Genomic DNA, 27,289 nt, shown 5'->3' on the forward strand with positions numbered 1-27,289 from the left:
TCCGAGTGAAACAAAAATAAGGCCATATATAAAGCGCTATAGTCCATATCACAGAGGCCATGCTCTAAGCGCAAAGAGTCAGAAAGTCAGTAGTCAGTGGGAAACAATTCCACAGAGATGCAGCTGACGAATGGAAATATTTGGGTTATTTGCTCCAAATGGTTTTAGTCTGTAAAAGGGACATCAAGGAAAAGTTACATATTTTGATGTCAGTTCTTGAGGATTACAGAGGCAATTCGGTTTACTGAGTGATATCTGACAGAATAGACAGCATTTTAAAGTATATCCGTTCATGCACGTGCATTCAGTGCAATGATCGCAATGGCCTGGTTCCCCGTGTATGCTGCGCTGGCGCTACACTCAGCTGTGATCGCAATCGCTCTTTAGTCTTTGAAACAATGCATGAGACCGTATTTCGAATTTTCTTGAGCCTCGCCAGTTGTATTGCCAGAGTTAACCTCCAGCAAGCGGTTACAGTAGTCCAAACAAGAAAACTCTAACGGTTTTTGTAAGTGTCATTGGCGTCTTTATTTAGAGGTGAGGTGAGGTGAGGTGAAATTGGGCTAAACGTCGCGTCCAAGATTATTGCGACGTGCATGCACGTGCGTGCGTGAGGCTGCTTGCACTAGTTCGGACTGATGCCGATTTATAGTGCCTGCTCACTGAGATAACATGAATACCCCATTCAGACAAAGTATATTCTGATTCCGAGCTGACCAGTCCTTATTTTAGCCCCTTAATGCCGAGCGTCAGACAGGGTAACAACAAGTACCATCGTTTAACGTCTTTTGGTATTACGCGGCCGGACCTTCCGCTCTCCGGGCGGACGCTCTACCACTAGACCACGGAGGCGGTCCTTTATCAAGAACATGGCGGATTGAGCCTATATTACACCATGGACACTTAGATACCACATTTAGGGTCCATGGTTACACAGATGGAAACAGCATGTTTTACAGAGTTAGTCAACATGATCACCCCTGGTCATGGTTGAATCAAGAAAGAAGCAAGCTACTCTCTAACACTGTTAGATCATTTTGAAGACTATGGTTATTTATGTGTTATTTCAAACTATTTTATTTTTTTAGTTTAGTAAACGCCCTTTTACAATTTTTTCCGACCCCACTCGTAAATATACAAATTAGTTAAAGAACATGAATATTTTTAGGGAATATTATTTGTGTAGTAAAGAATTGTATGTTTATGTATAATTTACAATTATATAAGCAATATTCCCCAAACCTTTTATGTTTCTTAACTTTTTTTGTTCAGTATAAAACGACAACGAATACGATATTAAATGAAGATTATGTGTTTAACGACGTCACTCAAAATTATAAACGTTCTTTAAATATCATAGACAATTATGTCGTTGAAAGAAATTGTGCAGTCATGTCCCAAACACTACATTATATACATAGCGAAAAATATTCACTCAAAGTTATTAACGTTCTTTAAATATCATAGACAGTTATGTTGTTGAAAGAAATTGTTGATTCATATTCCAAACACTACAATTTATACATAGCGAAAATATATTTTAAAAAACATTTTTAAAAAGCCAATCTTAAACCAATTATGCTGGTTATGTTACATTACAATACGAAATACTTATGCTTTATCCTTATTCATTCAGAACCACATACACGTTTTAATTTGAAGTATATGAGAGTATTGAGTCGTTTTCGCCAGTTTCAGATAGATGTAGTTCCATGGACAGTTTAGCTATAACTAGCAATTACTCCACTGACAAGTATTTCTCTTCATCTCCCTTAGGGACTCCGGTTAGAATAATCCCCAGCAATCTATGCATGTCGTACGGGGTGACTTGCTGGATCGGATGGTCAGGCTTGGCTCGGTGACGTGGTTGTGTTCACCATGTGCTCGTGGGTTTCACCGAAGTGGTAAACGTCTGAGACCTGCATCACTTCGGGCTTTCCTCCCATATTAAGCTGACAAGCCGTGATATAACTGGAATACTGTTAAAAGCGGCGTTAAACCCAACTCACACACTGGTCCAGATTCGATTACTTACATGCCGCCGACAGATAGCTGAAATATTGTCGAGTGCAGCGTTAAACATCAAACATCTTTTCAGAGGTAAAACATACTTCCAACGCAAATATATTCTGTTGAAACATTCGGCGAACATGAGAGTTGTTAGGCCTACTCTAAACTCCAAGCTGTATTCATAGCCGATATTCCGAGTTTTACATGAGCTCACGTCAATGAACTTCTCCTAGGTTGCAAGTACACCTATGTCTGCAAACGTGCAAATATTTTTCAACAAATAAAATCATCATCGGTGTACGGGGTTTGAGCATGTACTTTGATTCGTGTCTTGGCATTACCTCCCTTTGGAATAAATCAATTGTTGAGCCGTTTATCCAGCCTATGCTGTTTGCTACTTAGACCGCTGATGAATGTTTAATTGAGGTTTGTTTGGAACATGGCGGCACACGAGCCTAGTCTTGCCCCATGGTTACATTTCTTTACATGTATTCATGAAACTTGAAGGATTATCCAGTAATGGATAGACGAAATTTTAAGAAAGTTACCAGCGAAAATGGTTTCTCAAATGCAGTGATGAAAGCAGAACGATATTCAGCACAAGGTCAAAATGCTGACCGCGTCCAGGCCAAGCGGGCAATTTTGCAAGAACTTGGCACAGATCTGTCAATACGTGCAGAAAGAATGCGATTAAAGACACGAATTCTAAGCGATGGTTCTACGAGACACGACAATAGTATCCTGGAAGTTGGAACTGAAAAACGCAATGATGAAACGTACGCACTATTTATTTATTTTTGCAAAAGTTAACATTAACAATCATAACATGGTTAAGCTAAAAAGAGGTTCCGTTTTCAGCAGTTTTAACATACATTCCTGGTTGGGGAGTGAAGTGACACATTAAATGGGAGCAGGGCATGTTACGAGTCATTGTTTTGAGTTATTGTTTTCAGGTTCTTAAGTCATACCCGAATTCTAAGAATCGTAATTTAGTATGATGGTAAAGTAGCTGCAGTTACCATATCCCCCTCATCCGTTCATAATGTTTCATATAAAACTTTGGAGCACCTTTAGAATACAGTACCACAACTTGTCGTGAGGACGATCTCTGCCGTAGGTCACATGTCTCAAGACAAGCAACCATTTTTTTGTGAGAATCCGTCGGACACGAACCCGTGACCTTCGGATTGTTAGCCTGACAGCTAACCGACTGAGCTACATCCACACTGTTAAACTTAGTGCAAATTTACCTAGTCATGCCTATGATGTTACGGAACTGAACGAAAAGGGTCGAATAGGTGACGGACACTTACGAAGGTTACGGGTAGGCATGGTGTCTTGCAACTTTAGTCTACGGACACTTACTAATGATCCCGATGCCATTTGGCACACTCCTCCCATTCCGTATTCTACAAGATACCGAGTGGTGGGGAATGAGCCGATATGCACCTAACTGAAAACAGCTCCAGGCGTCAGACGTCGAACTCGCGAGTACGCATGAATGATATGGTATTTAATAATTCGTCAGGTGATTTTTGTGACAGAAAAGTGTGGTAGGGAACACTGTAAGGATGATGTGGATAATAGTAAGGAACAATGGAGGAATAAGCATGACTAATGACAACACAACGGTGGGTTCCTAACCCTAATGATCGTAAAGGGGTTGATTGATCGTAAAGGGGATCCAAGGGCTAATGATAGAGAGTTCGGGGTAACCTACCCTAACATTTGGATGTGTTCAGCGCCAATATAATCCCTAATAAACTGCATTCTTGTGCATAATAATGAAAATTAATGAACCGAAAAAATAATATATGTATATTAGTTCCCATTTATAACCATTTTATCTACTTCAATTACGAGAAAAACGAAATAAAAAAAGTATAAAAAATAAAAGTGCTTTCGTAAACGAGCTCTTGCTCTAAAATGCGCCGCCGCAGACTATAATTAGTAAACAAATACTCAACACCGTAGGGCGTAGTCAATGACATTGCGTGTAGAGATGATAGATCACTGGGAGGAGCTTATGCACACTCGATGACCCCTGACGTCACTGGGCATTGTCTCGCCGGTGTGATTGGCAACAAAATACTCCAAATTACATCATAGGGTATGATCACGTGTTTGAAAAGTTTGTGGTACTGTATTCTAAAGGTAGGCCAAAACTTTGACTCAGTAGTCAGTAGTGGGGCCTAACATGTATGTTCAATTTTGTGTGATACGAATTTGACCTTGATTTAACCTTTACTGCCAACTAGTTGGTTTCACCAAAGTGAAAATGCTGCCATGGGTAATTAAAATCAAAGTAGGTGCAAAACTGGAAACCAGAGCACACAGGCCTGCCACTGTGGTTCATGACCCTGTGATCATGTGACCTCATGTAACCCTTCCACTCATCTTTGCAGTTGGAAGACCTTTGCCCTTTTACAATATTTTTTTTTACAATTGTTTTAACCAATCTCTCTCTTTCTCACTGTAGATGTTTACCCAAACAAGATTGAAGTGACATAAAATTATCACTTATTAAGTGAGGTGAGCTACAGAGCCTTGTGGCTCCATTTATCTGCAATACTTGTCATATGGTGGTAGACAGAAAGAAGGCACAGATTATCAGCATGTCCAATCGCTTGTAATCCGTTTATCTAGGATCACGCAAAACATGTTGCAGAAGAGGGAAAGAATATCATTTAGTCATGTTAACATGGTTAACATAAAGTTTCACCATGTTTACACTGAATTTGATTCCAGTTTTGACTTCTTTATCCCTTCCTGATTTCGTTGCTATTACCTCCACACTTCCCCCATGTTATATGGCCATGTTGTCTTATTAAATGAGGGACTATGGGGTAACCCCGTGGCTGAATTGTGCTCGTTTCGCAAAAGTCCTGGATTTGATTTTCCACAGGGGGATACAAAAGGTGTGAAGCCCATTTCTGATGTCCCCCGCTGTGATATTCCTGGAATATTGCTTAAAGTGGCGTAAAACCATTCTCACTCACTCACTCTTATAAAATGATCATATTCAAAGGGTTTGTTGGTAAGTTGTAATTGGACATACCAGTAGTATTCTCTTCCATCTCTACAGAGGAGTTTATTAACCTTTTACTTCGTTATTGTTTCAACAGTGTGCATTTCTTTCCTTTCCAAACTACTAAATAAGCTTCTATTTTTTTTTAACACATTTTCTTTTTGTTATAATGTTTGCACTGTGCCAAATGTAGGATAGGTGCATTCATAAACTTTGATAAAGTAATAAAGTATGGCATTCTGTGACTTTAGCCACCGGTCTAAAGCCTGAGACTTATAAAGAATTCGGTCTAGTAAGCTACGCAAATAAAAGTCCATACATTAGCCATTTTAACTGTTAACACAAAGATCTACTGAAAAAGAAGTCAACTGAAAGTTTTAGGCAAGTAGACCCAACTGATTTTGGTACCATCTGATATAACGAGAAACTAAATAATCTGTGTGATGTGTGAAGATTACTGTGTGATCAGTTACAGAGCTACACAGCTGGTACCAGGTGTCCAGAGTCTCCGGGATGTCGTCAGCAGCCCGACCAGGATCCCGGTGTCGCAGGCCAGACAGAGGCGATGGGAGAAGGAGAGAGTCTTGAACAAGCAGCCCAAATCCAACATCAACATTCACAACTACAGGCCGGATTATTTGTGGAACAGAGGAGGACGTGTTAAAGAACTGAGAATAAGGTATTGGAATACCCTGTTTAATCCCATCTTCCTGAGGCAAGAGAGTTAACTGACTTTAAAAGTCACTAGGCTGGAATTCCTGGGCTCGATCATAGTGACACCTATGGCTATAACGAGTTATGGCCCTTCCATGCCTCCTATGGACCAATTAGATTCCACCTTTTGTATCACTTGCATTTGCTTCAAACAAAAGTCAAGATGATCTGGTCGATAATCAAGATCTATATTGTGCTAAAATGAGTCTTATATCGTGAAGTACATCAAATCACGTGAGCACCTTGATAAAAAAATATGAAAAGATTTAGAAAATATCTGTTGACGAGTTGGCGGTGCACATGCTTTGCAAATCCTGCAATTGACCGAAATCTGCATGACAGTTTTCCAACCGGATTTCGATTTCGTCATGCGATTTTGATTGGACTATGCACAGACTCGTTAGTGCAGTCAAAATGTAACTCCATAATACCAGCCTAGTTTGGCAAGGGTGGAAACTGGACTTTTATAGTCAGTTAACTCACTTGCCTCAGGAAGATGGCTTAATCCATGTTGGAACACTGTCGTCCAAGGAGTGGACCCCTCCGTAGTCCAGTTGATAGAGTGTCTGTTCGAAGAGCAGGAAGTCGGTTGTTCAATCCCCATCCGCATCATACAAAAAGTCCTTAAAAGACGATCATTTTTGTTACCCTGCCTTGCGCTTGGCATTAAGTGGATGAAACCAGGTCTGGTCGGGTCAGAGTGTACAGTGTCTGAGTTGGGTATCAATGTTAAACTGCGGCACAATATCTCAAAAGGGCTAGCACCATAAAACCACGTAGATCTGAAATAGTACATGCAATGATACACAGGTGCATGCATGTCATTATTTAAGTACAAAAACCTTGAAAGCAACATTAACCCCATTTCATTTAACCATGTCTATTGTATTGCTATGCAGAATTGTGTCCCTTGATTGCTGAGTTTGACCCAAGTTGAAAGTTGCACACCACACATACTTTCTCAAATGAAAAAAATATTTCCACATACTCATGATAGTCAGAACCTTCCAAAAACCCTTGCCTCAGAACAATTTATTTTTATGTTTTAAGCTTTCCATTAACCTGTTAACATGTAACCATGGTAACGTTGAATGGTCATCTACAAAGACTGTAGAACATGTTGAGCCACTGACTTTTTCATCCAGCACTTTGTTTTTATTTTTTAGAATGCAGCCACTCTCTCCAACACACTCTCAACTATTTACAGTCTGTAGCTATGATGGTTTAGAAAAATGTATTTTAGGATGTGGTGGCACAGCATTAGAAATTGGCACTAGCCCCGTAGTCCTTGCCGAACTGTCCAATAGTTAATGTATCATAAGGACTAGTAGAACATTTTTAAGGGATTTACTATATGTTATCATTATGAGGACTAGTGAACTAAAAATGTTAGTTTCTAAAGCTGTTCAGTTATTCACTGTCTTCATTTGTTATTCATTTGTTTCAGGTGTATTGCAAGAAAGTTCCTACATCTATGGATTAAAAATGTTTTTGGAAGAGTAACTCTCTCCAAAGCAAGGTGAGTAACTACAGGAACTTGTAGTTGTACAAGGACTAATTGCAAATGCATAAGTGTCCATGTTTATGAAAGTTTGGGGCGAGGGCTCATGTGGCCTAGTCGTCTAAGGCGCACAGAGTTGCATCCCTTGGACGTGCCAGATACTTATGATTGTGGGTTCGAATCGCCATTCACCCTGATTATCATTCAAGGTTTGTCAGCACCATACCTGTGCTCATGGGTTTAACCCAGTTGGATATGTCATTTTGGAGTTTCCTATGTTTAATAACCTCCAGGATTAACTCCCACATCAAGCGGACTTGCTGTAATATAATGTAATGGAATGCTGGTCAAAGCAGTGTTAAACCCAACCCACTCATAATATAGCCACTGGGCACAGGTGGCCCAGTCGTCTAAGGTGCCGCAATTCGCTGTGCAGAGTTGCATCCCTTGGGCATGCCAGAAACCTATGATTGTGGGTTCACTCAGATTATGTTTCTAGGTTTGTCAGCACTCGTGCTCGTGGGTTTCACCAAAGTGGTAAATCTCTAAGACCTGCATCACTTCGGGCTTTCCTCCTACATTTAGCTGACACACCGTGATATAACTCGAATACTGTTAAAAGCGGGGTTAAACCCAACTCACTCACTCACTCACTCTTGACATAGCCATGGTAGGCGATAGTGCTTGCATCTTTATCATGTTTTTAGAAATAGACAGCAGTGTGAGATGTCATTCTCTTCAGCGAACAATTTGTTGTTCTTAAAGTGTGATACGATCATATAATTTCTTTGCATTATTAGAATGGCGAGTGATGTAGATGAACATGTTTTAGGAAGTAACGAAATGCAAACACAATATTGTAATATGAATAATTATGTGCTTCTATTGTAAGCCCACGAAACTTTGCAATTTTCCAGAACCCATTTCAAAAAGCACCTGCTGAAGGTGACATTTTGTGTGTGGTATGACATGTGGTGGGAGCTGAGGAAGGAATGGAGGCTGCAGGTCCGGGCAGAGTGTCATCACAGGTACCTCATACATGCAACTCTACCTTGTCAAACCTCCTTCTTTTAACAATGGTTGAAGATAAAATTGAAAAAATAAAATCACACTTACGATTTTAGGATTAAACCAATGTGTGAACATGGTGAAGGCATTTTGTCATTTTGTGCACTTAGTTTTATTTAGCTTTCTTTCAGATATATATTTTCAGTTCGGATGTATGGTTTTTAACATTGATCCCAGACAAGGGCCTCTTCACTTAAGTCCTTAATTTCTTGTCTTCACACAGGTTCCCAGTTGTTTCCATGAACTTATCACTGTCAGTGACCACTATTGCCTCTAGTAGAACACAGTTATCTGTATTGATTTGCATGCTCTCAGTGATAGATGTTACATAACAGGCTTCTCTACTCCGGTATAACAATATCTACTCTACTGTATAAACATTGCCTCCTACTTGTATATATACTTGTCAACCACATTCTGTATATCACTTGCTTGATAACGGTGTTAGAACCTACTCCAAAACGTCGCTCTTTATTGTAATATACAAGTTGTTCATCCATAAATTCTTATCCTTACTTTGCACTCCAACTTCTAAATGCCAATCAAAGAAGATAGATGTTTAGGCCAATATTTTTTTCAGGCTCATACATGCAATGTAGTTAGTTTTGAAAACATATCACCAGTTGATTTAGTTAATGTTTGATTTGTGTATGCGAAGTATACACAATCAGCCATTCATAACTACTCATCCCTTTCCATAACCGTCAAGAAGACTCGTCCCCCCTATGTGCAAAGATATGACAAACCAATCACATTGGGCATATGAGTTCCAAGTACTTTGGTCAAAGAATCCCTCAAGAAGAATTTTTGATTTTACTTATGTCTTGCATTAAATAATATACCCAAGATACAGTAAAACGTGTTCAATCATACAGTAATGTACCTGATAAAAAAGTCCTGATGTGTTTTGAATAGCATGAGGAATAATATTATATATGGAGGGTATTTCGTGAATCAGTACGCAAGGAATTGTAACTTTTAACTATGCCTTTTTGCACTTAGACAGAACCTAGTCACAAAAATGGACGTGAGAGGGGCATGAATTGCTATTCGGCTTGTCCCGGACTAACATGAGTTGGTCACAAATGACAATTACGTATGTACAACACACTGCTCAGTGTTTCTCTCTCTCACTTAAACCTAGTCTTGATAATATTGTTCTGTGTCAGGTATGTGTTGTGGAGCCACGGGTTTCAAGCCTGGAAAGACTTTGTGCAGATCCAGAGAGTGAAGAAAGCAAAGTTCTTCAGAGCACAGAGACATTGTGAGTAGAAGTCAGGATTAGCTTTATCAAATTGAAAAATGGTATTCCAGTTAGAGTAATAATATTGTCCGGCTCTTTATTTCTTGTCCTTCTTATTATAATGACATCATTTCCGTCTAAATCAGTATTGTGGTCTTATTATTCTGACAGCCATATTACTGGTGATGATAAGATAATGGTAATAAACAAGACGATGATGATGATGATGATGATGATCATGATGAAAATTATAGCTGGGGAAGATGATGAGAGGGAAATGATGATGATGATGATGATGCGATTGTGATTGTGATGATGATTGTGATGTAGATGTTCTGCATCGGGAGAGCCAGGTGATGCGCTGCTGGGTCCAGTACGTGCATCAGAGAAGGGGGATCAAGCAACTGCAGGAGCAGGCCAACAATTTCCGGAGGGGCTCTCAACTAAGGTCAAGGATTGCATAAAATTGTCTATTTCCGTTACCAAATTTCTTTGCAACTATCTGATTTGTTATATACCTGGAATAATTTATTAACTTCAAAGAGAGACAACAATACATGTGTTATGGGGCCTTCTGATGAGCCCTCCATGCTGTAGATAGATATAGTCCTCCTCCTGTGTTTGTGTACAGGTGGGCGTGGCAGCAGTGGCAGGTGGAGATGGCCCTCTCCCATGAGAGACAGGAAATGGATGGCATCGCTCTCCAGTTCTGGGCATACAGAATACAAGCTCAGGTAAAGGCTTTGTCGAAACATTGTCATTTCAATCTGTTTAGATCGATGCAGTGTTTGTGGGTTACCGTTCTGAAGAGGCATGAGTGGCCTAAGCCGCCTCTACTCGGTGCACAGTAGATGTGTAATGATATGGCAGTGTTGCGATATTAAAATATCCTTATGCTGTTTGTGTGATACAATTCGTATACAATACAGGACTACTATTTCATAAGTTGATATCCTTTCTTTTTGCTGGTGAAGCCACAAGCCTGAATCATTTGTTTTTTAAATTTCAAAGATCAAAGATGGGAAATTTTGGCTAGAGGGCACTGTGAAGGTTATTCTGTTTTTAGCCTACCGGGAAATACTAGAGCATCTGCATGAGCTGGTTGTTGAACAGTTTCTGTTATTATTAATGTGTTTTACAACAATACAACTTGTAATGTATTGTATCGTGATACAGGGGTTGTAAATTGATGTATTGTATCATGGGATTCATATTGTGATACAATACTGTTATCGTTACACCACTACTGTACAGAGTTGTGTCCCTTGGTCACGCCAGAAACATATGAGTGGGTTCAAATCCCGGTTTACCCTGATTGTGTTTCTAGATTTGTTAGCACCATACCCGTGCTCGTGGGTTTCACCAAAGTGGTAAATGTCTGAGACCTGCATCACTTCGGGCTCTTCTAAGTAGACCTGTATTACTTCCCGAGCCGGGCTGATATGGCTGATATGGGTTGTCAATGCATTTTGAGACCAATGAAGATCCGGGGTAGAATAGGTCGCCGCTCTCAGCAATATTACAGCTATATGACGGCGGTCTGTAAATAATCGAGTCTGGACCAGACAATCCAGTGATTGACATCACGAGCATCGATCCACGCAATTGGGATCAATGACATGCATCAACCAAGTCAGCGAGCCTGACCACCCGATCCTGTTAGTCGCCTTTTACGACAATCATAGTCGCCATTTACGGCAAGCTCTTAGTATCATTATCCTTTAATGTTTTTCATGTTTAAGCAGTGATAACCATGTTCACAGCACATAAGATATAGTATTAGACAAGTAGGATTAAGGCTTGAAAGTACTAGTCTGACTGACCAAGGGATAACTATCAGGTAGCTATTTGGAACATGATAAATGAACCAATGTGTAGAATGAAACGGGTAATATGTGTCATAGATAATGTCAATCAGGTAAACAGTTACAGATTTACTGAAACCCCTTGTAGTAACACCTTAACGTCAAACATGGTAACACTTGTTACAGCACTGGTTGTTGTGGCATGAGGCGTTCCAACAGCGTCAGTTGGACAAACAGAAGGTCCTTCATGCAGATCGGCACCAGAACTCCGTCCTAGCGACCCGCTGCCTGCATGCCTGGATCTTGTACTACAGGACACGGATGGAAAAGAAGAAACACTATGGTGAGCAGGGTTAGAAATAAAGGCAGGTCCAAGATCTTGTACTCCAGGACATGGATGGAGAAGAAGAAACACTTTGGTGAGCAGGGTTAGAAATAAAGTCAGGTCCAGGATCTTGTACTCCAGGATGAGGATGGAGAAGAAGAAACACTATGGTGAGCAGGGTTAGAAATAAAGGCAGGTCCAAGATCTTGTACTCCAGGACATGGATGGAGAAGAAGAAACACTATGGTGAGCAGGGTTAGAAATAAAGGCAGGTCCAAGATCTTGTACTCCAGGACATGGATGGAGAAGAAGAAACACTATGGTGAGCAGGGTTAGAAATAAAGGCTGGTCCAGGATCTTGTACTCCAGGATGAGGATGGAGAAGAAGAAACACTATGGTGAGCAGGGTTAGAAATAAAGGCAGGTCCAAGATCTTGTACTCCAGGATGAGGATGGAGAAGAAGAAACACTTTGGTGAGCAGGGTTAGAAATAAAGGCAGGTCCAGGATCTTGTACTCCAGGATGAGGATGGAGAAGAAGAAACACTATGGTGAGCAGGGTTAGAAATAAAGGCAGGTCCAGGATCTTGTACTCCAGGACATGGATGGAGAAGAAGAAACACTATGGTGAGCAGGGTTAGAAATAAAGGCAGGTCCAAGATCTTGTACTCCAGGACATGGATGGAGAAGAAGAAACACTATGGTGAGCAGGGTTAGAAATAAAGGCAGGTCCAAGATCTTGTACTCCAGGACATGGATGGAGAAGAAGAAACACTATGGTGAGCAGGGTTAGAAATAAAGGCAGGTCCAAGATCTTGTACTCCAGGACATGGATGGAGAAGAAGAAACACTATGGTGAGCAGGGTTAGAAATAAAGGCAGGTCCAAGATCTTGTACTCCAGGACATGGATGGAGAAGAAGAAACACTATGGTGAGCAGGGTTAGAAATAAAGGCAGGTCCAAGATCTTGTACTCCAGGACATGGATGGAGAAGAAGAAACACTATGGTGAGCAGGGTTAGAAATAAAGGCAGGTCCAAGATCTTGTACTCCAGGACATGGATGGAGAAGAAGAAACACTATGGTGAGCAGGGTTAGAAATAAAGGCAGGTCCAGGATCTTGTACTCCAGGACATGGATGGAGAAGAAGAAACACTTTGGTGAGCAGGGTTAGAAATAAAGTCAGGTCCAGGATCTTGTACTCCAGGATGAGGATGGAGAAGAAGAAACACTTTGGTGAGCAGGGTTAGAAATAAAGTCAGGTCCAGGATCTTGTACTCCAGGATGAGGATGGAGAAGAAGAAACACTTTGGTGAGCAGGGTTAGAAATAAAGTCAGGTCCAGGATCTTGTACTCCAGGATGAGGATGGAGAAGAAGAAACACTATGGTGAGCAGGGTTAGAAATAAAGGCAGGTCCAGGATCTTGTACTCCAGGACATGGATGGAGAAGAAGAAACACTTTGGTGAGCAGGGTTAGAAATAAAGGCAGGTCCAAGATCTTGTACTCCAGGACATGGATGGAGAAGAAGAAACACTATGGTGAGCAGGGTTAGAAATAAAGGCTGGTCCAGGATCTTGTACTCCAGGATGAGGATGGAGAAGAAGAAACACTTTGGTGAGCAGGGTTAGAAATAAAGTCAGGTCCAGGATCTTGTACTCCAGGATGAGGATGGAGAAGAAGAAACACTATGGTGAGCAGGGTTAGAAATAAAGGCAGGTCCAGGATCTTGTACTCCAGGACATGGATGGAGAAGAAGAAACACTTTGGTGAGCAGGGTTAGAAATAAAGGCAGGTCCAAGATCTTGTACTCCAGGACATGGATGGAGAAGAAGAAACACTATGGTGAGCAGGGTTAGAAATAAAGGCAGGTCCAAGATCTTGTACTACAGGACACGGATGGAGAAGAAGAAACACTTTGGTGAGCAGGGTTAGAAATAAAGGCTGGATGAAGCACTGACATGATCAGGTTCTTGGAGGGGTTTGACTGAACATATACATATACATTCTTGTGTCGGTCTTTGTACTGATATTCATTGTCACAAAAGCAGCTTTTACTTGTAATAAGAATACTGCATCTTTCCGAGACAAGGAAGTTTACTGACTATTAAAGTCCAGTTTCCACTTTGCAATAATAAGATGATGCATATTGTCCCATCAGGTTTACTGCCTATGATTATACCGGAAACAGCTGTCGAAAAAAACACCAAATTGATCTCGTCTGTTTATTTTGCATGCATAACGATGACATATCTCTTATCAAAGTCATCTGTAAACAATGTTCAACAAGAATTACCATGGTATATTACCTCTTGACTGGATTACAAGGCAGTTTCCTGTAAAACCCAATGGCAGGGTTACTCACATTATTTAATGATATGTTAATTTCATGATTTACTGTATTCATTTTGGAGGAAGAAACACCAGTATTAATAAATCTTCCATTTCAGCGTATGCTGCGAGGCTGTACCAGACCGTCCTGAAGTCCCGATACCTGCACCAGTGGCATCAGCATCTGTCACTGCGCCAGTCACTGGCCCGGCACCAGGACCACATGCAGCACCTGGCCTACAGGTTCAGGCTGCGGCGCTCGGTGCAGCACTGGAAACAATGTATCCTTGTCACAACTTGTTTTGTTTGTTTGTTGTTTAACGCCGCACTCAGCAATAATACAGCTATATGATGGCGGTCTGTAAATAATCAAGTCTGTACCAGACAATCCATGATTGACATTGTGTTCATCTATCTATACAACTGGGATGTGATGACATGCATTATCTAAATCAGCGAGCCTGACAACCCAAGCATAGTTGACTTTTACGGCAAGCGTGGGTTGCTGAAGACCTATTCTACCCCGGATCTTCACGGGTTTGCCACTACTAGTAACTGGTTTGATCATTGAAACTGTTCAAGATGCCCTGGCAGCATGTGCAGGGTGAGAAGGAAGTGAACAAAAGCTTGTCCTACCAGGCGAGTACATATTTCAATTGTATAAGATGTGCAGGATAATCTCTCGCACATTCTTAGTAATACGAAATACTTGTCGCTTATATCATAAATATATGGCATATATGGAAAAATGCCTGTTAAAAAAACCAAGTTGTCTTGAAACTAGTTTTTAAAGGGAGGTAATTGTATATTATTTTTGTTGAAGGAGACTTGTTGCTGACACTCAAAGTGAAAGTGAATGATTTTGTGAGGGTAATGGCTGATATACAGACGTTTTTAATCGACAACGAGAAAAAACATGATTTGATTACCAAACAGGACGAAAAAAGATAAAACACTAAGATTGAAAAAAAGCGAACATGAATTGTACAAATTTAAATGGGCCAAGATGAACATAGATGGCAGTGACTGTGAACTTTAAACTTCATAAAATTTAAAAGAGGAAGTAAAATATGGCAGGATGAGTACAAAGGAATATCTTCTTGCCCTGCAGGACAAGTTGGAGTAAGAAATATTTCGAGACTGTTATCCAAACTCTTTCTCTCATATCACTTCATTCTCCTTGACCGGTCACAGATGTGTATGGGTGTCGAGCGGCCAGGGAGAAAGAGAAGGCAGCTGACCAACACTACAGACAACACCTGCTGGTCAGTTAGTTAGCCTAAACAATCAGATAACTAAGGAATGTCTTCCCTTGTGCATGACTTATGTTATGTAGCAGTGTTATGTCTCCGCTGTTGGTCTGTGGGTTGAAAGCTTTTGCTCATCATGCAGAAGACTTGGTTCTATTCCCCTCATGTATACAATGTGTAACACATTCCTGGGTCCCTTGCTGTGATATTGCTGGAATATTGCAGGGATAATGCTGGAATATTGGTGGAATATTGGTGGAATATTGGTGGGATATTGGTGGGATATTGCTGTGATATTGCTGTGATATTGGTGGAATATTGGTGGAATATTGGTGGAATATTGGTGGAATATTGGTGGAATATTGCTGGGATATTGCTGGGATATTGCTGTGATATTGCTGTGATATTGGTGGAATATTGGTGGAATATTGCTGGGATATTGCTGGGATATTGCTGGAATATTGCTGGGATATTGCTGGGATATTGCTGTGATATTGCTGGAATATTGGTGGAATAGTCCTAGAAGCGAGTAGTATGGACACTGGGGGTACTACGCCACCCCACCCTGGAACAGGTCCAGGCCCTGAAAATGCTTCCATGAGGTCTTAAGTTTTATCAGTTATGTGATGTTGATCACTGGATTGTCATGAATGGCATCAATATTTATCAAGATGCCATTCTGTATCGAGGGGCATGTCACATCAGTGAATTTCAGGCGGCATTGCTTCCTGGTCATCATTGACTGCACATTGACACCATGGACTGCACATTGACATCAATGACTGCACATGGACATCAATGACTGCACATTGGCATCATGGACATCATTGACTACACATGGACATCATGGACTGCACATGGACATCAATGACTGCACATGGACATCAATGACTGCACATGGACATCAATGACTGCACATTGACATCAATGATTGCACATTGACATCAATGACTGCACATTGACATCACTGACTGCACATGGACATCATGGACTACACATTGACATCATTGACTGCACATGGACATCATGGACTACACATGAACATCAATGACTGCACATTGACATCACTGACTGCACATGGACATCATGGACTACACATTGACATCATTGACTGCACATGGACATCATGGACTACACATGAACATCAATGACTGCACATGAACATCAATGACTGCACATGGACATCATGGACTACACATGGACATCATGGACTGCACATGGACATCATGGACTACACATGGACATCAATGACTGCACATGGACATCAATGACAACACATGAACATCAATGACTGCACATTGACATCATGGACTGCACATGGATATCAATGACTGCACATGAACATCAATGACTGCACATGGACATCAATGACTGCACATGGACATCATGGACTACACATTGACATCATTGACTGCACATGGACATCATGGACTACACATGGACATCAATGACTGCACATGGACATCAATGACTACACATGAACATCAATGACTGCACATGGACATCATGGACTACACATGGATATCAATGACTACACATGAACATCATGGACTACACATGGATATCATTGACTGCACATGGACATCATGGACTACATATGGATATCATGGACTGCACATGGATATCAATGACTACACATGAACATCATGGACTACATATGCAAATCAATGACTGCACATGGACATCAATGACTGCACATTGACATCATTGACTGCACATGGACATCATGGACTACACATGGACATCAATGACTGCACATGGACATCAATGACTGCACATTGGCATCATGGACATCATTGACTACACATGGACATCATTGACTACTCATGGACATCATGGACTACACATGGACATCATTGACTACACATTGACATTATGGACTACACATCAGCATCATTGACTACACATTGACATCAATGACTGCACATGGACATCATTGACTACACATTGACATCATTGACTACACATGGACATCATTGACTGCACATGGACATCATTGACTACACATTGACATCATTGACTCCACATGTACATCATTGACTGCACATGGACATCATGGACTACACATGGACATAATTGATTACACATGGACATCAGTGACTACACATGGACATCATTGACTGCACATGGACATCATTGACTACACATTGACATCATTGACTACACATGGACATAATTGATTACACATGGACATCATGGACTACACATGGACATCATGGACTACACATGGACATCATGGACTGCACATGGACATCAGTGACTGCACATGGCGTCAAACCATACTCACTTACTCTCAGCTGTTTGTCTCTCAGTTACCTTGCCTGTGTTACTTTGTGGACTGTTATTTACAGAACATACTGTGTGCAATGAGATTAATAGTAACAATGCTATGTTTCAGCTTGTTGGTCTCAATTCATTCCGGCTGTATGTTGTACAGCAGAGGCTTCAGGCCATGCGACACAGGATGGCTGAACAGCTCCATCACAGACAGGTGTGTATCTCCACTGGACAGTTACTGTCTTCATCTGACCTGTTGAATCTTGTACAGTGTGAGTCCTCCCAGGATGTTGTGTAGTGTCTGTAGCTTAGTTGTTGTGCTCCAGGTGATGAGGGGAGTGTGGACCCGATGGCTGATGCGATGTGAAACACACGAAGAGCTGAAGATGATGCCTCAAACACAGAAAGCCAGGAAGCATTACAGGTAGGGAGATATGTGATTGATCAGGGGGTCCGACTGGACCAGTAGAGTAAGGAACTGTACAGAGTTGCATTCCTTTGTCTGCCAGGACCCTTTAATCTTACTGAGCATGAATTTGTCAGCACCATATGCTTTCTCCAAAGTGTATGCCTGCTTGTACTAGTCCAGACTAATGCCGATTTATAGTGCTAGCCCACTGAGATACCATGCCGCAGTTTAACATGAATACCCCACTCAGACACAGTATACTGACTCCGAGCCGACCAGTCATTGTTTTAGCCACTTAATGCCGAGCGCCAGGGTAACAAGTACCATCTTTTTATGTCTTTTGTATGACGCAGCCGGGGATCGAACCCCAGATCTGTACTCCGAGCGGATGCTCTGCCATTAAACTACAGAGGCGGGGAATATTGATACAAATACACTTTTGAAAACATTTGGAAGACTCAGCATATTTAGTGGTATGTGTACCATTGTATGTTTCCTGCTTGTCTCCCCATGAAGATTCCGGAGTCCAGTAGGGGCCCAGCACCTCAAGTTTGTCTCAGTGTGGAAATACCAGGCAGTTTGGGTCTCCAGTATCCAAGAATGGTCTCCCCTTGGGATTAGCACAATAAATCCAAAGCATCCAATATATATTGTACATGCAGACTAAAATGATGATCGGATGCTCACAATGTGTAACCAATTTTGCTTTGCTATCATACAACGCCAACAATGTAGATCGCTGCCAATCACTGGTCTGCCTGGCCACGACTGTTTCTGTGATATGACTGTATTATAGTTGACTGTGTAACTACTTGCACTGATCTGCTGTTATTCCTGGTTGTAGCTGTGTGGTGTTTGGGAAGAGTCTCCAGGCCCTGCTGAACTACGCACGGTGGCGACACCACAGGAAGGTCAGTCCAAGGGAGACAACATCCCTAGCTCATAAACACTTGGCAAAATGCACAAATTAAGGGACTGGTCACTTTAAGGGGTGAGATGAAGAGTGTCATGAGAAAATGACAGTGAAAAGGGAGGGGGGGGGGGGGGGGGGGGACGATGCTAATTGTATCACAACAATAGGAGGGGGTACATGAAATGTTACAGTTCTATTATTACAAATATCTTTTTTTATAAATTTGTACATAATTTAGGGATTGGTCATATATTATAGTGGGATGTCAGATTGGGAAGGGGGGGGGGGGTGGGGGGGGGAGCAGCAATATTAGATACAGCCTCAGTGTGACATGGTTTGGTTGAGTGACATGGTTGATGGCGTGTCTTTGTGCTCCTATGATGTATATACGTATATCGTTGTTTCACAATATCAATCACTGGATTGTCTGGGCCAGACTTGATTATATACAGACCGCTGTCATACAGCTGAAATATTGCTGAGTGCGGCATTAAACAACAAACACTCAGAGTAATGTGAAGCAGCTGGATTCCAGCATCAAATGAAATTAATAGAGACCCAGCACAAAAGGTTTAAGAAAACTGGTCAGTGTTACTAAAGTGGCTTGATATCCTTTGTTACTACAATCAGAAAGAAAAACAAAAACATTCAGTCCATAAATTTACTTGGGTAAATTGTTACAGCCATGTAAGAGGCCCCCCATTGGGTTTATGTCTGAATAATTCCCGGTAACCTATGTTTGTCTTCAGAGGCGACTCAGTGGGAAGCGTGGTAAGCCTGGATGACTGACAGTCTGGGACATGGCTCAAAATATCAGTCACTGTGTTTTCTGGTCCAGTCTCAATTATTTACAGCCCCATGTCGTGCAGCAACACCTGTTGTATGAGGTGATTACAATTGCTGTGTCCTCTTCACAGTTGCGGTGAGGTACTGATATTGCATGGATGTCTGTGGAGAATAAGTCTCCCTGTGGCAATGACAGATGACCACTGCTTGGTCCAACCTACTTACTACACAGGCTACTATCAGGTATAGCTGTGACATGTTGCATCTAGGGTGAACTCAAACAGTTTTGTGATCAAATCACATGGAATTGTGTTTGACAGAACCAGTACAGTAAAGCCGACGCCCATTTCTACCTCCATATCATGCCCCAGTGTGTGTTCAGGATGAGAGTCTTTGTGCAGATGGAGAAGAACAACCGGGAAAATCAGGAGAAGGCTGGCCAGTTCAGACGGTAGGTAATGAGTTCAGACGGTTGGGTAGTGAGTTCATATGGTTGGGTAGTGAGTTCAGACAATAGGGTAATAAGTTCAGACGATAGTGTAATAAGTTCAGCTTGTGTTATAAAGTAATCAGTTCAGATGGTAAAGTCAAGATGGTAGTGTAGTGAGTTCCAGTGGTGGGGTAGTGATTTCCGATGGAAGGGTAGTGAGTTCATGTGGTAAGGTAGTGAGTTCCGATGGTTGGGTAGTGAGTCCCGATGGTAGTGAATTGAGTTCCAGTGGTGGGGTAGTGATTTCCGATGGAAGTGTAGTGAGTTCAGGTGGTAGGGTAATGAGTTCCGATGGTGGGGTAGTGAGCTCCAATGGTAGGGTAATGAGTTCCGATGGTGGGGTAGTGAGTTCCGATGGTAGGGTAGTGATTTCTGATGGTAGGGTAGTGATTTCTGATGGTAGGGTAGTGAGTTCCGATGGTAGGGTAGTGAGTTCAGATGGTCGGGTAGTAAGTTCAGATGGTCGGGTAGTGAGTTCAGATGGTCGGGTAGTAAGTTCAGATGGTCGGGTTATGAGTTCAGATGATTGGGTAGTGAGTTCTGATGGTAGCGTAGTGACTTCAGATGGTTAGGTAGTGAGTTCAGATGGTAGGGTAGTGAGTTCAGATGGTGGGGTAGTGAGTTCAGATGGTGGGGTTATGAGTTCCGTTGATCGGGTAGTGAGTTCCGATGGTAGGGTAGTGAGTTCAGATGGTAGGTTAGTGAGTTCAGATGGTCAGGTAATTTATCCAGATTTCAGATGATATGGTGATGATTCAGAGTAGGTAGGATAATAACTTTGGGGGTGGTGGTTGGTAGGTTGGTGGGTTGATTGGTGGAGATTAGTGAGGTGAGGGGTTGGTGAATTTAGAAGGTAGAAGTAGCTTTGCAAGTATTCTTGAAGTATCGACATGCAGTTACTAGGTTTGTAGATACCATCCATAGGAATTATTTAATTGTTAGTGGCACCATGACTTTATTACAGTATTATTTCCCATGATTCCAGGGAGACTTTAGCAGTGAAGTTCTTCACACAGTGGCAGAAGGCTCTGGACAACAGCAGGGAGCACCGTATGCTGGAGAGGATGGTGGGTCAGCCTGCACACAGTTTAATAATAATAATGATGATGATGATGATGATGATGATGATGATGATGTCCAACAATGTCCAATGACAGGTTCCATTCACCAAGTTAATGCCAAGTTGTACAGTTAGATTGCTAGATTTGAATTTGCATTTGGTTTGCAAAAGAATACGTAAGATAAATGGAGAAAAATTGTTGGTATCCAAATGTACACATGACACTATATGCTTCGGGTACTGAGTACATTTTCATCCCCTTTGGGTGTATAACAAATTTATTACCAGGCATTACTTCTGTGACGCCTAGAGATTTATTCTGAATTATATTCTACATGCCCAAGGTATTCTAGGGAATGACTGCAGGGTAAATTAAAATCACACTCACTCATATTTTTGGATGATCACAGACAATGGGAGATAATCCTGGATAAATATTTACAGTTTAAGTCTCCATTTATGACAGTGATGTGACTTTCACTCCTAGGCAATTCTTCATGATGAGGACAACACAGCACACAGGTTTTTCCGCGTGTGGCGAGCTCGCACAGTGGACAGACTGGAGGAGAATAAGAAAACAGTGAGTTCCCCAGTGGTCGATTTAACTGTTGGCCCGTTGGCCCATGGCCAGTTAAAATTATAAAGGGCTTGCTGAAACATTAAGTAGATGGCCTGTCTGGCTAGTCAAAATTTCACCCATCACTGTGTATGTTTAATTTTTTTAATTGGACACTGCCTATGAGAAGATATTTAGGGGGATTAGGTCGTGTGAACTCTGAGAAAGATATATGCCTATCATCTTGGTAAAATGACAACCATTTTGGAATGTTGTGTACAACGTCTTTATTTGCTCATAAATTATCATGTAATGAGGCAAATGAAAGCCATGATTTAAACACAAAGTGCAGGAAAAGGTGTTTTAGAGACCTGCTAGGTGGCTGTGTGACCTCAGGTAGGCCACTTCACTGGCCTCCTCCATTTAGTTGTAGGCCCGTTAATTTGGAGAAGGGCCAGTAGAAATGGAGCAAGTCCTGCTGGCTACATACAAATTTGTTGTTAAATCTAACCTTGTTCCCACAGCGGGGTGTCTCCTGAACACAGTCTATTGTTTTGGGGAGTACAGAGGCATGAGTGGCCCTGTCATTTAAGGTGATGCAATTTGCTTACCGAGTTGTATCTCTTCAGTGTGCCTGTAGCCTATGATGGTGAATTTGAAGGCTGGTTCAATGATACATGTTACATGTATATTGCTTCGTGATTCCATGATGATGTCGGGGCGGTCGGGTAGCCTAGTGGTTAAAGCGTTCGCTGGTCTCGTCGAAGACCCGGGTTCGATTCCCGACATGGGTACAATGTGTGAAGCCCATTTCTAGTGTCCCCCGCTGTGATATTGCTGCAATATTGCTAAAAGCGGCGTAAAATCAAACTCACTCCCTCACTCACCCATGATGATGTCATGTAAAGAAAAGAAGTGTTGAAAGAGAATAGAGAAGTTTTGACGTGTACTTACAACTGCCTCTGTCCTACAGGAGCTGGCCGGGGAGCACTACTGTATCTCACTCTGTGTTCGGCATCTCAGGGCATGGAAGAGGCATATAGATGAGCTGAAACACAGGTGAGATATGACCATCTCCGGGCATGGAAGAGGCATATAGATGAGCTGAAACACAGGTGAGATATGACACATCTCAGGGCATGGAAGAGGCATATAGATGAGCTGAAACACAGGTGAGATATGACACATCTCAGGGCATGGAAGAGGCATATAGATGAGCTGAAACACAGGTGAGATATGACACATCTCAGGGCATGGAAGAGGCATATAGATGAGCTGAAACACAGGTGAGATATGACCATCTCCGGGCATGGAAGAGGCATATAGATGAGCTGAAACACAGGTGAGATATGACACATCTCAGGGCATGGAAGAGGCATATAGATGACCTGAAACACAGGTGAGATATGACCATCTCCGGGCATGGAAGAGGCATATAGATGACCTGAAACACAGGTGAGATATGACCATCTCCGGGCATGGAAGAGGCATATAGATGAGCTGAAACACAGGTGAGATATGACACATCTCAGGGCATGGAAGAGGCATATAGATGACCTGAAACACAGGTGAGATATGACCATCTCAGGGCATGGAAGAGGCATATAGATGAGCTGAAACACAGGTGAGATATGACACATCTCAGGGCATGGAAGAGGTATATAGATGACCTGAAACACAGGTGAGATATGACACATCTCCGGGCATGGAAGAGGCATATAGATGACCTGAAACACAGGTGAGATATGACCATCTCAGGGCACGGAAGAGGCATATAGATGACCTGAAGCACAGGTGAGGTATGACACATCTGAGAGCGGGGAAGAGGTATGTTGACGATCTGAGACACTTATGAAAGTTTTGAACATCGATGATGACAGCAACTGTTTTTAAGTCTCTACATATCCAGGTGAGCTACAGTGATAGGTTACTTTGTCTGGAACCTTCCAGAGTGTCGATGACAGTCTGTGTCCACCCACCACTCACCTTATTTCATCGTGTTGTTGCAGTGAGCTGAATGTGGTGAAGGCCATGAGACATGATTATCTGGCTGTCATCAGGAAGGGCTTCACCAAGTGGAAATCTGTGAGTTGGATCTTCAGTCACTGATGTTAGGGCTGTGACATTCTGTCACTCTGATGTGCTTATGCAAAACACAAAATTTGGTTATTGAGGTACAAATTTGGAAATTTGGGATACCTGTTTTGTTAAAAGTGTATAAATAAATTTCAAATAATTCCATGGCATTTGATTGGCTAACCAAGTAATTATGTTTGCATTTATGTTTTATAAAAAATTGGCCATGACCACTAGCAGACTACTGTTTCCGGATTGGCTGATAACAGAGTGGGTGTGGCTTGTGTTGTATTATTGTGATTATTGATGTCACTGATTTTGTATAGCTGTCTACAGTTTTTTATGTTAATGATTTTGAGTGAGTGAGTGAGTGAGTATGGTTTAACGCCACTTTTAGCAATATTCCAGCAATATCACGGCGGGGGACACCAGAAATGGGCTTCACACATTGTACCCATGTTGGGAATCGAACCCGGGTCTTCGGTGTGACGAGCGAAAGGCTTTAACCACAAGGCTACCCAACCGCCCCCAATGATTTAGAAAGCAGTCTGTGAAGTTATTGTTGTTGACATATTTATTTACAAGAGTTGACTTCAATATTAATTTGCATTTATGGACGTATAGAAACCTGTGCGCACACACTATGCATAAAACCTACAAATGGGTACATACAAGTTTTTGTATGCATATAGTCTTCTAGAACCTGTCCTACCGCCTCCGTGGTCTAGGGGTAGAGTGTCTGCGGAGAGCGGAAGGTCCGGGTTTCGATCCCCGTCCGCATCATACCAAAAGAAGTTAAAAGATGGTATTTGTTGTTACCATGTCTTGCGCTCGGCTTTAAGGGGCTAAAACAAGGACTGGTCGGCTCGGAGTCAGTATACTGTGTCTGAGTGGGGTATTCATGTTAAACTGTGGCATGGTATCTCAGTGTGCTAGCACTTTAAATCGGCATCAGTCCGGACTTGTACAAGCAGCACACACACACACACGTGCATGCACATCGCTATATAAGTACAATAATCTTGGACGCGACTTTAAACCTCATTTCACCTCACCTAGAATCTGTCCTGACAATGACTCCGCACTGTCTGGTTCTTAGCACTGGTTGTACTTTCAATAATTGAGACATCCAAGCTCAAAGCTCGCATGGCGCTGAGCAATTTTCGTTCTATACAAGCGAATTATAACACTCTTTCCAATTCGTTCAAGAAGAGTTGTTTCTGTTGATTAAAGATTGACAAGAAGCATTGCTTATTTGTTTTGTTTATATTTTAGTACAATGGGCATCGAAAGGAAAAACATCATCTCAAGTTGAGGGCTTTCTCTCACCTCAAGATAAAGCTGTATAAGACGACCATTACACAATGGAGGTCATATGTTGACAAGGCAAAGAAGGTCAAGGTCATAGCTGATGAACGATATCAACACAAATGTGGCGAACATCTGAGGTCAGTTTGAGTCTACTGGGTTGATGAGCAGGAATCACAAATACTGTTGGCAATTGGCTGGAATGTTTCCTGTAATATTCTTATCAGCCTGTTTATTCTAACTGTTCAATCATCAAATAACTTCTTCCCCGAGGTGAGGGAATTAACTGACTATTGAAAATCCAGTTTTGAAGGATCATAAATTTAATGGTTTATGCTGACAGCCTGAAATGTTTATATAGATATATTTTTCCAGAATTTAATAGCCCATAATTTAGGGTGCAAATAACAGATGACTGCGTATTATACACAAATAAATAAGTGCTAATTGGGATTGTTCACTAGCCAATATATTAGCAAATGTCACCATGGGCGCTTATTAGAGCGGGGCGCATATTAGAGCGGGCCGCATATTACGTCCAATACGGTATTCATTTTTCACAAGTAAATATAGACAGACTTTAGTCATATTTATCAAGAATTGAGGCTTTGACAATCTTAATTTGTTGTTCCTTCATTGTTTATTACTGTGTAGAATTAATAGATAGTGGAACAGTTGATACTTTGACATGTGAAATTAATTAAACACTTTTCATAAGCGATTGTCGACACTTGCAAACGTTGTGGGCAGTCGGGTAGCCTTGTAGTTAAAGCATTGGCTTGTCTCGCCAAAGCCCTATGTTCGATTCCCCGTATGGGTACAATGTGTGAAGCCGATTTCTGGTGTACCCTGCCTCAAAGAACAAACAAAGAATGTACTACAATATTTGTGTTCAGGTGGGCTTTTTGCCTGTGGGGAGAGAACACCCGACTCCAAGTGGCAGAGAGACATCGTGAGAGCCAGGCCAGTGTCCATCACAACAGATACCTGCTGGAGAAGGTGAGCTACAGTAGTCATTGTGTAGGAAGGATGTCTGGAACATGCTCAAGGGCAGGGGTCGATTTAACTGTTGGTCCATTGACCCGTGGTCAGTTAAAATTACAAAGGGCTGTCTGAAATGTGTAGTAGATGGCCCGTCTGGCTAGTCAGAATTTCATCCCTTCTCCATGTTAGTTTCATTTTTTTCATTTGATCATCTCGGTAGAATGACAACCAGCCACCATTTTGTAATGTTGTGTACAACATTTTTTTCATTTATTCATTAATCGCTATGAAATGAGGCAAATGGAAGCCAAGATTTAATCTCAGAGTGCAGGAGAAAACGTATACAGGGTGAGGAGTTCTTAACTTTACAGAGCCCTGCTAAGTGGCTGAACGACCTCAGGTTTGGCCACTTAGTGGCGTCCACCATTTAGTTGTAGGCCAGTTAGTTTCAAGAAGGACCAGTAACTTTTGAAAGGAGGAAGCCCTGCTGGCTACATACGAATTTGTTGTTAAATCTCTCCTGGCAAGAGGTGCTTCTTTGCTTACTTAGTTGGGAGTCTTTTATTAATTTTTGATAACAGACTGTGGGAGAAAATGAAAAAAGTGTTTTTTAACTTTGTAATTTGATTTGACATTTCTTCAATTTAGGCTTCATCGTTCCGACATGTCAGACATGTTATACTGGGTAGTTGTTTGTTCCAGGTATTGAGGACATGGCACAGGTTTGCTGCCATCCATGCATACAAGAAGTCCGAGGCAAGGCACCTGGAGGAAGACGCCAGGACAGAACTTGATAAAAGTGAGAAATGTGGATTGTACTGATAGTCAATGTAGGGGGCGGTCGGGTGGCCTAGTGGTTAAAGCGTTCGCTCATCACGCCGAAGACCCGGGTTCGACTTCCGACATGGGTACAATGTGTGAAGCCCATTTCTGGTGTCCCCCGCCGTGATATTGCTGGAATATTGCCAAAAGCGGCGTAAAACCATACTCACGCACGATAATCAATGTAGGATATGTGAGTATGTGAATAAGTTCCCATTTAAGGACAAGTCACATACTGCTTATGGTGAAGTGAATGAGTGTAATGTGTTTGGTTTGGTTTGTCGTTTTACGCCGCACACAGCAATATTCCAGCTATATGACGGCGGTCTGTAAATA

General features: G+C 41.7%; 1 protein-coding gene across 1 annotated transcript in view; it reads left to right on the plus strand.

The window, feature by feature from the left end:
* Positions 1 to 2,450: 2,450 nt before the first annotated feature.
* Positions 2,451 to 27,289, plus strand: part of LOC139452523 (protein SFI1 homolog) — a 37,179-nt gene continuing 12,340 nt past the window's right edge. Inside the window, exons 1-21 of the mRNA XM_071234032.1 lie at positions 2,451 to 2,786; positions 5,508 to 5,717; positions 7,200 to 7,271; positions 8,171 to 8,281; positions 9,491 to 9,585; positions 9,895 to 10,012; positions 10,196 to 10,298; positions 11,556 to 11,712; positions 14,142 to 14,303; positions 15,217 to 15,287; positions 17,671 to 17,763; positions 17,876 to 17,973; positions 18,803 to 18,869; positions 19,978 to 20,108; positions 21,133 to 21,214; positions 21,695 to 21,787; positions 22,737 to 22,822; positions 23,773 to 23,848; positions 25,115 to 25,287; positions 26,044 to 26,146; positions 26,834 to 26,930. Of these exons, the coding sequence (XP_071090133.1) occupies positions 2,530 to 2,786; positions 5,508 to 5,717; positions 7,200 to 7,271; positions 8,171 to 8,281; positions 9,491 to 9,585; positions 9,895 to 10,012; positions 10,196 to 10,298; positions 11,556 to 11,712; positions 14,142 to 14,303; positions 15,217 to 15,287; positions 17,671 to 17,763; positions 17,876 to 17,973; positions 18,803 to 18,869; positions 19,978 to 20,108; positions 21,133 to 21,214; positions 21,695 to 21,787; positions 22,737 to 22,822; positions 23,773 to 23,848; positions 25,115 to 25,287; positions 26,044 to 26,146; positions 26,834 to 26,930 (2,455 nt within the window). The 5' untranslated portion in view covers positions 2,451 to 2,529. The remainder of the gene's footprint in view (positions 2,787 to 5,507; positions 5,718 to 7,199; positions 7,272 to 8,170; positions 8,282 to 9,490; positions 9,586 to 9,894; positions 10,013 to 10,195; positions 10,299 to 11,555; positions 11,713 to 14,141; positions 14,304 to 15,216; positions 15,288 to 17,670; positions 17,764 to 17,875; positions 17,974 to 18,802; positions 18,870 to 19,977; positions 20,109 to 21,132; positions 21,215 to 21,694; positions 21,788 to 22,736; positions 22,823 to 23,772; positions 23,849 to 25,114; positions 25,288 to 26,043; positions 26,147 to 26,833; positions 26,931 to 27,289) is intronic.

The sequence above is a fragment of the Haliotis cracherodii genome, unplaced genomic scaffold, assembly GCF_022045235.1.
Source record: "Haliotis cracherodii isolate W230 unplaced genomic scaffold, xgHalCrac1.p SCAF_9, whole genome shotgun sequence".
Lineage (NCBI taxonomy): Eukaryota > Metazoa > Mollusca > Gastropoda > Lepetellida > Haliotidae > Haliotis > Haliotis cracherodii.